Consider the following 13,093-nt stretch of genomic DNA (forward strand, 5'->3'; position numbering starts at 1 on the left):
CTGTGACTAGCTCTGTGCTCACTGGTGAACTTACAGAGGAGAATAAAGCACCAGTCTGACCTCAACCGCACGTTAGAGTGGGAGGCAGACACCTCCCTGCCTCACATCAACACCGTCTGTCAGTGTTATGAAACTGTTTGGTTAAGGTGTAAAGGGAGGAGAAAGTAAACAATCAAGTCTTTCTAAATGGGAAAGTATTCATGGGAGAATTGACAATGGAGATGGTTTGAAGCTGCGCTTTTTAATAAGCATATGATTTTACCAAGGGGAGACGTTGAGAAGGCAGTCTTCCAAAGAAGAGAGGACGGTACAAGTAAAGTGATATTTAGGGAATTATGAGTTACCTAGAGAATTTAAAAAATAGGAGTTAGGAGAATAGGGGGAGGTAAAAGATGACACTAGAAGCAAAGGTAAAAGAGAGATTGTGAAGGAACTTAATTGCCAAGCAGTTTAGACTTGAATCCTGCAGCAAATAATACAATAAGAAAAACAGTCTTTAAAGGAAGAGTAATTAACTGTTTTCTTATTTTGTCCCTCTTTCCACCATGCACTCCAAGAGCAGGGATCTTGTATTGCTTGAGGAAGTTTCTCCAGAAACCAGAAATGATACATAGTAGGCATTCAAAAATATATATTTGATATATCACTGAATGCTCAAAATAAGGGTTGTACAAGCATTAGCAAGAATAACTAGTAAACTGCTATAGTAACAAGTCAAGCAAAAAGAACCACAAAGGCAGAATATAGGCAGCGATAATTTTCCATAGATTTTAGCACAAATTAATAACTTATGGACTAACGGGTTTGATAGAGAGAGAATTTCAGTATTACAATAGGGTTTCAAACCTGGGTAGATGGATGGTAATGTTTTAATCAAAATGGGAATATAGGAGGAAAAGAAACTTATTTGTTTGTTTGTTTTAGTATTTAAAATATTTTATTTTTTAAGTTTACCTTTGTTGTTGAAAGTATTACAGATATCTGCTTTGGGGTTTTTTGTGTGTTTTTCCCTCCATTAGCCACTCTCCTCCCTGCACTCACCACTCCCAAGCCTTTGCCACACTATTGTCTGTGTCGATCTGGAGAAATATTAAAAGTTTGCATTGAACTCACTGAAGAAAAGATTCATTTGGGACATGATCTGATACCAGGCAAAAGTATAAGAGAAAATAACTCCCCAGTTTTAGTACTTATCTTGTGAACTAAAACAATTGTCTATTATATTATAACTAGAGGCCCGGTGCACAAAAATTTGTGCACTTGGCGGGGAGGAGGGTCCCCCAGCCCGGCCTGTGCCCTCTCGCAGTCTGGGACCCCTCAGGAGATAATGACCTGCTGGCTTAGGCCTGCTCCCGGGTGGCAGAGGGCACGCCCAATCCCTAGGTGCAGCCCCTGGTCAGGCTCAGAGCAGGGCCGATTGGGGAGTTGGGGTGCCGCCCCCTGTCATGCACAGGGCAGGGTCGATGGGGAGGTTGCAGCGCCACCCCCTGTCATGCACAGAGCAGGGCCGATCAGGGGGTTGGGGCGCTGCCCCGTCACTCACAGAGCAGGGCCAATCAGGAGGTTGGGGCGCTTCCCCCTGTCACTAACAGAGCAGGGCCGATCAGGGGGTTGGGGTGCTGCCCCCTGTCACTCACAGAGCAGGGCTAATCAAGGGGGTTGGGGCTCCGTACCCTGTCACACACAGAGCAGGGTCAATCAGGGGGTTGGGGAGCTCCCCCCTGTCATGCACAGAGCAGGGCCCATCAGGGGGTTGAGGAGCTCCCCCCTGTCATGCACAGAGCAGGGCCGATCAGGGGGTTGAGGAGCTTCCCCCTGTCACTCACAGAGTAGGGCCGATAGGGGAGTTGGGGCGCCGCCCCCTGTCACACACAGAGCAGGGCGGATCAGGGGGTTGGGGCGCTGCACCCTGTCACACTCAGGGCAGGGCCAATGGGGAGGTTATGGCTCTACCCTGTCACACACAGAGCAAGGCCCGTGGAGGGGGGTTGGGTCGCCACCCTCTATCACCCACAGAGCAGGGCTGATCAGAGGGTTGGGGCGCTGCCACTGTCACACTCAGGGCAGGGCCGATGGAGAGGTTATGGCTCTACCCTGTCACACACAGAGCAGGGCAGATCAAGGGGTTGGTGCGCCGCACCCTGTCACACACAGAGCCGCAGGGCGATCAGGGGGTTGGGGAGCTCCCCCCTATCAGGCACAGAGCAGGGCTGATCAGGGGGTTGGGGCGCTGCACCCTGTCACACTCAGGGCAGGGCCAATGGGGAGGTTATGGCTCTCCCCTGTCAAACACAGAGCCGCAGGGCGATCAGGGGATTGGGGAGCTCCCCCCTATCAGGCACAGAGCAGGGCTGATCAGGGGGTTGGGGCGCCTTCCCCTGTCAGGAACAGAGCGGGGCAGATAGGGAGGTTGTGGCCCCGCCCCCGTCACACACAGAGCCGCAGGGCATTCAGGGGGTTGGGGAGCTCCCCCCTGTCACACACAGAGCCACAGGGTGATCAGGGGATTGGGGAGCTCCCCCCTATCCCCCCTATCAGGCACGATCAGGGGGTTGGGGCACCTTCCCTGTCAGGAACAGAGCAGGGTGGATAGGTAGGTTGTGGCCCCGCCCCCTGTCACTCACAGAGCCGCAGGGCGATCAGGGGGTTTGGGCGCTGCCCCCTGTCACGCTGATCCCAGTGCCGGGAGCCTCGCTGCTGTGCTGATCCCGGTGCTGGGAGGCATATTACCCTTTTACTATATAGAATAGAGGCCTGGTGCACGGGTGGTGGCCGGCTGGTTTGCCCTGAAGGGTGTCCTGGATCAGGGTGGGGGTCCCCACTGGGGTGCCTGGCCAGTCTGGCTGAGGGGCTGAGGGCCGTTTTCAGGCTGGCGGGTGACTGAAGCTCCCAACTGCTCCTTTTTTTCTTTTTCTTTTTTCTATTCTGGGCCAGCTTTAGCTCTGAGGCCTTGCTGATGAAAGCAGGTTTCTGTCCTTTCCCTTCTGTATCTGATACAATGTTGTGGTCCGGCTGGCTGAAGCCTGGCTGACTGAAAGCCGGTTTCTGGGGGTTTTTTTAGCTTCTATATTTGCAACATAGTTGCTTAGAGTTGCAGCTGAGAGGCCGGCAAGTCAGGCGGGGAACGTTGGAGTCCACCATCACTGGAGCAAGCAAGCCTCCCTGCTCACTTCAGTGCATGGCTGCCGGCCGCCATCCTGGCTGACAGTTAATTTGCATAAGGATATGCGGATTAGCCAATGGGAAGGGTAGCGGTCGTACGCTAATTACCATGTTTCTCTTTTATTAGTGTAGATTTGGGGCAAATGTATGTCACCCATATCTTTTGATTGCCTTAAAGGGGTAAGAAAATTTTTTCATTTATTATCCAATCCATTTGAGATTATAATTTTCTATCTCTACAGCAGAAACAGGGGAGGTAGAAATAAATTAAATAACTGGCTTTAAAAGTACTGAATTGCAACTTGGAGGAGGGAATGCAGGCAATGTGACAATCCAAGTTATTATCACAAATTTTATTATCTGGTAGACAAAATATATACACGATATAATGTTAAATAAACTAGAATTGATGTAAATCTGTAATAGAGTTTTCGGATTGTTGATTCTTGATATTACTGACTGCATATTAGAAACTGCCAAGCTGATACAGAATACTACCTTCAGTACAAACTCATTATTTCTATGAAAATGTTAAATCTTTTAATCCCCTTCTTTCACAAATAATCGCTAAAGCAAAAAAGAAAAAAATAATTCACTCAGAAAATATTTTCCCCAAGATTTTTTTTTTAAAAATGCCTTTCTTTTGTTTTCTTTAACAATAGCACAAGAAATTATAGTCTCATCATCACATGGTTTCTTAACACCACCTACATTAAATCAGCTTCAGCACTGGGAAGCTGCCAATTTGAAAAAGATTTATTAGTTACCATAGTAGTTCATAAAAGTTCCAATTAAAGAAAACCATTGTTCTCTACAACAGAAAAAAAATGACATGGGATCTTATGATCCATTGTGTTCAGAATATAAATAAGTGATTTCTTACAGGGTATTGATTCCAATACTGTTTAAAATATCTATAACCATTCCGGGCTATTTATGAAGAAAAAACAAAAAAAATCACTTTTTGTGTGACTTGTAGAAATATTTTTGAAAATCTCTTAAATCAAACTGATGAGGCTTCTAAAAACATCTGTGGATTTTGAGATTTGACTGACTCAAGAATCCTGGGATCTATCCATTGATTTCAGTACAATGCAAGTACTAATTTGATTCTGTGACGTGAGGCACTTGGAATAAGTGGCTAAAATTGTAAAAAAGAAAAAAGTGAAATTTTTTTAAAATGTAAAAAGAGAATTAATCACCTCTAAATGTATTTTCCAAAAACAATGCAATATATATTTTTTACATATTAAAAAATAAGACAAAAATACTGTTACCAATGACTTCTCTCACCTGATCAGGTATTGAAGAATACTGTCCTAATTTCCTTAATTTCCCTTAGACTTATCCATTTTCTTGATTATAAAGTGTAACCATGGACTGTAAAGTTGCTTGTAACCTTCATAGTGTAACTAACTTCCCTATGGAACACACTAGGAAACAAACAGTATTCTAAAAAATGCCTTAGTTTAACAACAGCTGCTGTCAGTTGATGCTACTGGACAAAATACAAAAGATGCAGTTCAGGTGTGAAACGTATAATTCATGAGAAACCTAGGGAGTCTTCACTGGACTCTTTATTATCTTTAATGAGAAGATTAAACTTGTCACTGATGAATTTTAGGATTGCATGAAGTATCTCCCAAGAAGTTATAGATAGAACTAATTTCAAAGTACTTTGTATCCATGTAGATCAAAATCTTGCTTCAATACTTCAGGGTTACTTTCTCAGGAATTGTGAAATTGATGAGAAAAATCGACTTGTTTCTCTGAAGCACCTACTCTGCTCAGCTGCATGGGAGGTGGCCTTGAGAAACCCAGTGAATAAGGATACAAAGCATCTATGGGAAGATAAAGAAAAGCAACCTAATATGAAACCAGGCACATGTCAGAATGCAGACAAAGTTGTGATGGGAAGGCAGCTATAGGAAATATCACTGTGGGAGACTCTCAAGGAACAGGTGCAGTGTATACAATCTGGGGAGCTGTGAGGTGAGATGTTTAGAGAGAGAAGCAAGTTGGGAGGTAATCCTGGCAGGGGAATACCAAAAGGAAAGGCAGAAGGAGACAGGAATGAACAAGTATAGGTGGTAATGACAACTGATGGGTCAGGAAACGAAAAGGCTGGTTAGGAGAGATGAGGATTGGCTAACAGAGGCTTACAGCTTTGATCTATGAACAGTGTCTGAGAGGCACCATGGCATGAAGGGTAAGAGCTTAAGTTCTGAGACTGACTGCCTGATACTACCACTTACTAGCTGTTTGACTTTAGGCAAGTAATTTAACTTTCTATCCCTCAATTTTCTTATCTGTGGAATAGGGATAATAATAGCATGTATCAATATAAGTGAAGTGCTTGCAAACTCTTTTTATTCTAATAAGACTGACATTCTTAGGGAGAGGATAAATATTTTTTAAATTTTATTTTTAAAAAGTTAAATATGGTCAAGGTAGATTGAAATGTTGTGACTATGGGCAGAAGAACTCAGGTAGTCATTGTAGTAACCCAACATTTCCTCTTAACATCCATAATCTATTATATATTATACATCAAACTGGTATATTGGTCTCAGAATTTTTATATTTATACAAGAGGCCCAGTGCACATAATTTGTGCACTGGGGGGGTGGGTTCCCTTAGCCTAGCCTGCCCTCTCTCACAGTTAAGGAGCCCTCAGGGGATGTCCTACTGACAGCTTAGGCCCACTCAGAGAGTGGCCTCCCTCTGCCTCCCTCTGCCTCCCTCTGCGGAAGGCGACCGGGCTGATCAGGGGAAGGTGCCAGCCCCATCACCCCACTGCTGCTGCCACTGCTGGCTGCCACAGCTGCCAAGGTGTTTTCATCAACACAGACTCCAGTTCCTTCACCACGAAAAAATGACAACTTTCTTTAGGCATTTTCAAGATGTGTCTTTCATAGGATATGACCTTTCTTTCCTTTCTTTCTTTTCTTTCCTTCCTTCCTTCCTTCTTTCCTTCCTCCCTTCCCTTCCCTTCCCTTCCCTTCCCTTCCCTTCCCTTCCCTTCCCTTCCCTTCCCTTCCCTTTCCTTTCCTTTCCTTTCCTTTCTTTTCTCCTCACCTGAGGATATTTTTCCATTGATTTTTAGAGAGCATGGAAGAGAGAGGGAAAGACAAAGAGAAACATCAATGTGAGAGGGACACTTCGATTGGTTGCTTCCTGCATGAGCCCTGACCTGGGCCCTGGAAAGGGAGGAACCTAAAACCTAGGAACATACCCTTGATCAGAATTGAACCCAGACCCAGACCACTGAGCCAAACCGGCTAGCGCAGGATATGACATTTCTTAGCCCTTCCAGCAGTGGACCTTCGTTTTTTCCTCCAAGAGTGAGGTAGAAAAACCCTAGATCACCTTCTTGGATTATTATTACCCAAGTTACCAAGAACATTGCCAGTGGCATACAGGGAGCTTAGCCAATGAGCTGTCAGAAAAGGTGTTTCCCCTGCAGCTCATGCACAGAGGCAAGACTGCTGGCAAGCTACGGCTGGCACAACCCCCCTTGGGCAGGGCCCCCCGGCTCCACTCAAGCCTCCACCGTGGCTTGGGCAGGGCCCCCCGGCTCCACTCAAGCCTCCACCGTGGCTTGGGCAGGGCCCCCTGGCTCCACTCAAGCCTCCACCGTGGCTTGGGCAGGGCCTCAAAGCAAGCATTCTGCCTGGCCGCTCATGCTGGCCACTCTAACCAGCCGCCCCCCACCTCCTGGTACTGGGGGACTCCGGCAGGGCTGAGAGGACTGGGCACCGCCATCTTGTGGCGATGGGCGCTGCCATCTTTGTGGTGGAGTGACCATTAATTTGCAAATTACCCTTTTATTAGGATAGTAGGATAGTAAGGTGACCTTTTATTTTTCCCTACCTTGCTAACCAAGTGTTTACAACAGGCTCCTAGTCTCTAAGCTCTTTGAAATCAATAGTCAAATAAAAAAATTCATTACAAACTTTCAGATTTAAGACCTGATTTTCTAGGTCACTGATTATAATAGTGCTGACAGTTCATTTGACCTCAATATTTTCTGATAAAGTTCTTTATCTGTATTTGGGTGAAATTAATGACTTTAGGGAACATTATAGAGATCCAACAAAATGGATGTCTTCTTTGGGTTCTAATTCTATGCATGATAAATTGGGAACTTTATTATTACATTTAACCTTTAGCACATCTTTCTTTAAAATACAGATTCAACTGTAAAAATCTAGCATTTGAAGACATTGTACTAATTTGTTACTATCACCCTTCCTAACCCACAAGGCTTAGACTTGTAAAAGGGACATGACTTACAACATGAGACTTAATTTTCCATGATTACATGAGTCCTAATTTTTCCATATTTGGTACACATAATTTCTTCCCAGATCTTTATACTCATGAGGAAAAACTCTGTGCACAGTGCAGATTAAATTGCTAAAAATTCCAATGAGAAGCAAGAAATATAGAAGTAAAAAGTATATATGTCATACATGTTTGTTTCAGGTAAATAACATTTTCCTTCATTTGAAATGAGTTTATCTTTTAAACTCGGGAAATTGAGCAGAACAAATAGATTATTTTCTTTGAAACAAATCAAAGTTACTTATGTCAAATATGCTACCTAATAGAGGTATTAGGAACTGTAACAATTGCAAATAGATATGATATAAGAGAAATGATGTTCAGTTTCTGATTTTAGCTTCTGCACTAGACTACGAAATCAGAGTTACTTATTTTTCATGTACTGCCATCATTGTTCTGTTGATCTAATCTATGTCCAATAAAGAGATGATCAAGAATTATTACAGATCCCACCAACTTGGTAGCATTCATCAATCTACTGGCATTTTTCTACTTAAAAGCCTTTAAAAACAGACTATGACCGATGGTTTATCATTTCTTAAAGAGAATTTATGAATTTCTCTTTTCTGCTTTGCCTTAGGAATATTTCGGAAATGCTCAGTCTGATGTAATTCAGCCATGATTACTGCACCACCATAGAAGTTGTAGCACAGTTACCAAAGCAGCTACAGTAACTATTCAAACCCTGACTTCAGCTTGTTGATTATCTTTTAAGGAAAAGCTCAAGACAAAAAGAACATAATCTAAACAAAGGAGTGATTGCAGGGCTTTAGAAAAGGAAGTGCTTAATTCTTTTGTAATTCGTATTGTAATTCATGTTCCTTTTATGAACTCAAATAATGCTATAAAGAAATGGAGAGGTGTGTAGTATGAGTACTTTTATAGAAGCATGTTGGAAAATGAAATTCCTATTAATAAAATACAAATAATTTAGCTGCTGCAGCTGGAAATCTCTAACTGCAGCACATATTTCTGTGATTGCTCTAATCCTGTGTGTTCCCTTGCTCTATTTGCAGGCCGGCCAGTTATGATTGTGGTGGAATATATGGAGAATGGATCCCTAGACTCCTTTTTGCGGGTAAGGGGTTTTTTTCTGATGGCATTTAAATAAGCTATTCTGGGTTCTAGAATTAAATCATTTATCATCAATTAATTGTTGCATAATGTGAGTCATGGATTTTTCTATGAAGAATAGCAGCATTTTCTCTAGGGTGCATTTCTCTCATACTGTGATATATTAGAGTGTTATTAAATGGGCAGTATATACACATAATAATATAATTTATTTATCTTATAAATTCACTTGCCATACTAATATATATTATTTCAAATAATGTTATACAGAAAGAGATTCAATGAAACTTAGTTACTTCATATAGCCATTCATTTCTCATTATCATACTTAACTATTTAGTATGTTTTATGCATTATCTGTAATGCTGAACCCCTTAATTAATGTTTATTGATCAACAATGACTCGAATTGATTTCAGAAAACTGGTTTAATCAATTTTGTTCCTCTCAATTTCATTTGGCTGACTATTCAGAAAGCAAAATAAAAAAGAATTAAAAAATAGCAGAGATTTGTTCTGGAACAAAAAAATTCAAAGCACTTTTTTAAACTGGCTTTTTCTTAACAGTACTAGAGGCCCGGTACCCGACATTCATGCACTGTGGGGGAGGGGGGGTCCCTTAGCCTGGCCTGTACCCTCTCACAGTCTGGGACCCCTCAGGGGATGTCCGCCTGCCACAGAGGCGAGAGAGGCTCCTGCCACCGCCACTACACTCACCAGCCGTGAGCCTGGCTTCTGACTGAGCAGTGCTCCCCCTGTAGGAGTGCACTGACCACCAGGGTGCAGCTCCTGCATTGAGCATCTGCCCCATGGTGGTCAGTGAGTGTCATAGCGACCAGTCGTCCCACTGTTCGGTCGATTTGCATATTAGCCTTTTATTATATAGGATGGTAGATATTAAAAATCTTTTGTTTTACACACATGCATACCTAGGAGATATTGTGGATTTGGTTCCAGACCATCATAATAAAGCAAATATCACAATAAAGTAAATCACACGAACTTTTGGTTCCCGAGTGCATATAAAAGTTCTTACACTATAACATAGTCTATTAAGTGTGCAATATTATTGTGTCTACAAAAACAATGTACATACCTTAATTTAAAAATACTTTATGGCTTAAAAATGCTAACCATCATCTGAGCCTTAAGCATCCTAATCTTTTTGCTGGTGGAGGTTCTTGCCTCAATGTTGATGGCTGCTGACTAATCAGGTGGTGATTGCTGAAGGTTGGGGTGACTGTGGCAATTCCTTAAAATGACACAGCAATAAAGATTGCCACAACTATTGACTCTTCCTTTCACAAATGATTTCTCTGTAGCATATGATGCTGTTTGATAGAATTTTACACACAGTGGAACTTCTTTCAAAATCAGAGCCAATCCTCTCAAACCCTGTCAACTGCTTTATCAACTAAGTTTATGTACTATTATAAGCCTTTTGTTGTCATTTCAACAACCTTCACAGCATCTTCACCCACAGTAAATTCCATCTGAAGAACCACTTTCTTTGCTCACCTATAAGAAGCAACTCCCCCTCCATTAAAGTTTTATCTTGAGATTGCAGCAATTCAGTCACATCTTTAGGCTCCACTTCTGATTCTAGCTCCCTTACTATTTCCACCACACCTGCAGTTACTTCTTTCACTGAACTCTTGAATTCCATCCATGAGGGTTGGAATAAATGTCTTCCTAATTCCTGTCATGTTGATATTTTGATGTCTTCCCATGAATCATGAATGATGTTAATGACATCTGGAATAGTTAATCCTTTCCAGAAGCTTTTCAATTGACTTTGCCCCAATCCATCAGAGGAATCACTATCTGTGGCAGCTATCCTATCTAATAAAAGAGAAACATGGTAATTAGCCATACCTCTGCTACCCTTCCCATTGGCTAATCAGGGCGATATGCAAATTAACTTCCAGCCAAGATGGCGGCCGGCAGCCAGGCACCTTGAAGCTAACAGGAGGCTTGCTTGCTTCAGTGACAGAGGACTCCAACGTTCCCTGCCTGCCGCTGCCGGCCTCTGAGCTTGCAGTCTGAAACATTACTACAAATATAGAAGCTAAACAAAACCCCAGAAACCTGCTTTCAGCTAGCCAGGCTTCAGCCAGCAGGACCGCAACAGTATTTCGATTATAGAACCCAAACAAACCAGATACCTGCTTTCAGCAGCCAAGGCCTAAGAGCTGGAGCCAAGCTTCAGAGCTAAAGCTGGCCCAGAATAAAAAAAAAAGAAAAGAAAAAAAGGAGCGGTTGGGAGCTTCAGTCACCCGCCAGCCTGAAAACAGCCCTCAGCCCCTCACCCAGACTGGCCAGGCACCCCAAGGGGACACCCACCTGGAAGGGTGTGTGACCAGCTGCAAACAGCCATCATCCCCTCATCCATCCAGGCTGGCCAGGCACCCCAGTGAGGACCCCCACCCTGATCCAGGACACCCTTCCAGGCAAACCAGCTGGCCCACACCCATGCACCAGGCCTCTATCCTATATAGTAAAAGGGTATTATGCCTCCCGGCACCGGGATCAGCGTGACAGGGGGCAGCGCCCAAACTAGTAGAGTTCAGTTCATGAGGTTTAAACTGTCATCACAACGAAAGTGCAGTGCTGATGCAGAAGCTGCAGAAAGTTATGTAGAAAATCTAGCTGAGATTATTACTGAAGATGGATTATTACTGAGATTATTACTGAAGGGGATGATGGCTGTTTTCAAACTGCCACTTCACGCACTACTACCCAGATTGCAAGAGGGTGCAGGCCAGGCTGAGGGACCCCACTGGTTCACAAATCTCTGCACTGGGCCTCTAGTAGCCATATTTGTATTTCTTAAATACAAATCGCCCTGTGGCTCTGTGTGTGACAGGGGGCGGGGCCACAACCTCCCTATCCGCTCTGCTCTGTTTGTGACAGGGGAAGGCGCCCCAACCCCCTGATCAGCCCTGCTCTGTGCCTGATAGGTGGGAGCTCCCCAACCCCCTGACCGCCCTGCGGCTCTGTGTGTGACAGGGTGCGGAGCCCCAACTCCCCCCCCCCCCCCCCCCCACAGGCCCTGCTCTGTGTGTGACCGGGTAGAGCCATAACCTCCCCATCGGCCCTGCCCTGAGTGTGACAGTGGCGGCACCCCAACCCCCTGATCGGCCCTGTTCTGTGGGTGATAGAGGGCGGCGCCCCAACCCCCCCCCCCCCATGGGCCCTGCTCTGTGGGTGACAGGGTAGAGCCATAACCTCCCCATTGGCCCTGCCCTGAGTGTGACAGGGTGCGGCGCCCCAACCCCCTGATCCGCCCTGCTCTGTGTGTGACAGGGGGTGGTGCCCCAACTCCCCTATCGGCCCTACTCTGTGAGTGACGGGGTGGGCTCCTCAACACCCTGATCGGCCCTGCTCTGTGCATGACAGGGGGGAGCTCCCCAACCCCCTGATCAACCCTGCTTTGTGCGTGACAGGGTACGGAGCCCCAACCCCCCTGATGGGCCCTGCTTTGTGAGTGACAGGGCAGCACCCCAACCCCCTGATTGGCCCTGCTCTGTGCGTGACAGGGGGTGGCGCCACAACCTCCCCATCAACCCTGCCTTGAGTGTAACAGGGGGCGGTGCCCCAACCCCCCAATAGGCCCTACCCTGAGCATGACTGAGTGTGGCATCGCAACCTCCTGATCCACCCTGCTCTGTGCATGACAGGGGGTGGCGCCCCAACTCCCCAATCGGCCCTGCTCTGAGCCTGACCAGGGGCCGCACCTAGGGATTGGGCCTGCCCTCTGCCACCCGGGAGCAGGCCTAAGCCAGCAGGTCGTTATCTCCTGAGGGGTCCCAGACTGCGAGAGGACACAGGCCGGGCTGAAGGACCCCCTCTCCCCACCGAGTGCACAAATTTTTGTGCACCGGGCCTCTAGTCTATCTATATAAAAGCCTAAGCAACCATTGCAACCAAACAGATGACTGAGCAGCAGGCTGCGTGGGGCGACCAGGCCTGCACGGGGGGGGGGGGGGGGGGGGGGGGGACGGGGACGGGGGCAGTTGGAGGCAATCAGGCTAGCAGGTAGAGGCGGTTAGGGGTGATCAGGCCAGCAGGGGGGGTAGTGAGGGACTATCAGGCAGGCAGGCAGGCAGGTGAGCAGTTACAAGCCAGCAGTCCAGGATTGTGAGAGGGATGTCCGACTGGGGATCGGGCCTAAACCAGCAGTCGGACATCCCTCGAGGAGTCCTGGATTGAAGAGGGTGGAGGCTGGGCTGAGGGGCCCCTCCCCCCTGTGCACGAATTTCATGCACCGGGCCTCTAGTCTCTCTATATATAAAAGCCTAAGCGACCAAAGGACTGAATAACTGGTCGACCAGTCACTATGATGCACACTGACCACCAGTGCGCAGACAACGCAGTAGCTGCCCCCAGGTGGTCAGTGCACTCCCACAGTGGGAGCACTGCTCAGCTGACCAACGGGCACCAGATGCCGGGCTCACAGCTGGCAAGCGCAGCTGCAGCAGCACAAGCCTCTCCCACCTCCGCGGCAGCGCT

General features: G+C 46.0%; 1 protein-coding gene across 4 annotated transcripts in view; it reads left to right on the forward strand.

Moving 5' to 3' along the window:
* EPHA6 (EPH receptor A6) overlaps positions 1–13,093 on the forward strand; it is a 945,921-nt gene that overhangs the window by 767,701 nt on the left and 165,127 nt on the right. For all 4 annotated transcript variants that reach the window (XM_070406043.1, XM_070406044.1, XM_070406045.1 and 1 more), the window contains one exon: positions 8,526–8,587. In XM_070406043.1, the coding sequence (XP_070262144.1) occupies positions 8,526–8,587 (62 nt within the window). The remainder of the gene's footprint in view (positions 1–8,525; positions 8,588–13,093) is intronic.

The sequence above is a fragment of the Myotis yumanensis genome, unplaced genomic scaffold (assembly GCF_028538775.1).
Source record: "Myotis yumanensis isolate MYYU_CA2020_CCGP unplaced genomic scaffold, mMyoYum1.0.hap1 SCAF_2, whole genome shotgun sequence".
In the NCBI taxonomy this organism is placed as follows: Eukaryota; Metazoa; Chordata; class Mammalia; order Chiroptera; family Vespertilionidae; genus Myotis; species Myotis yumanensis.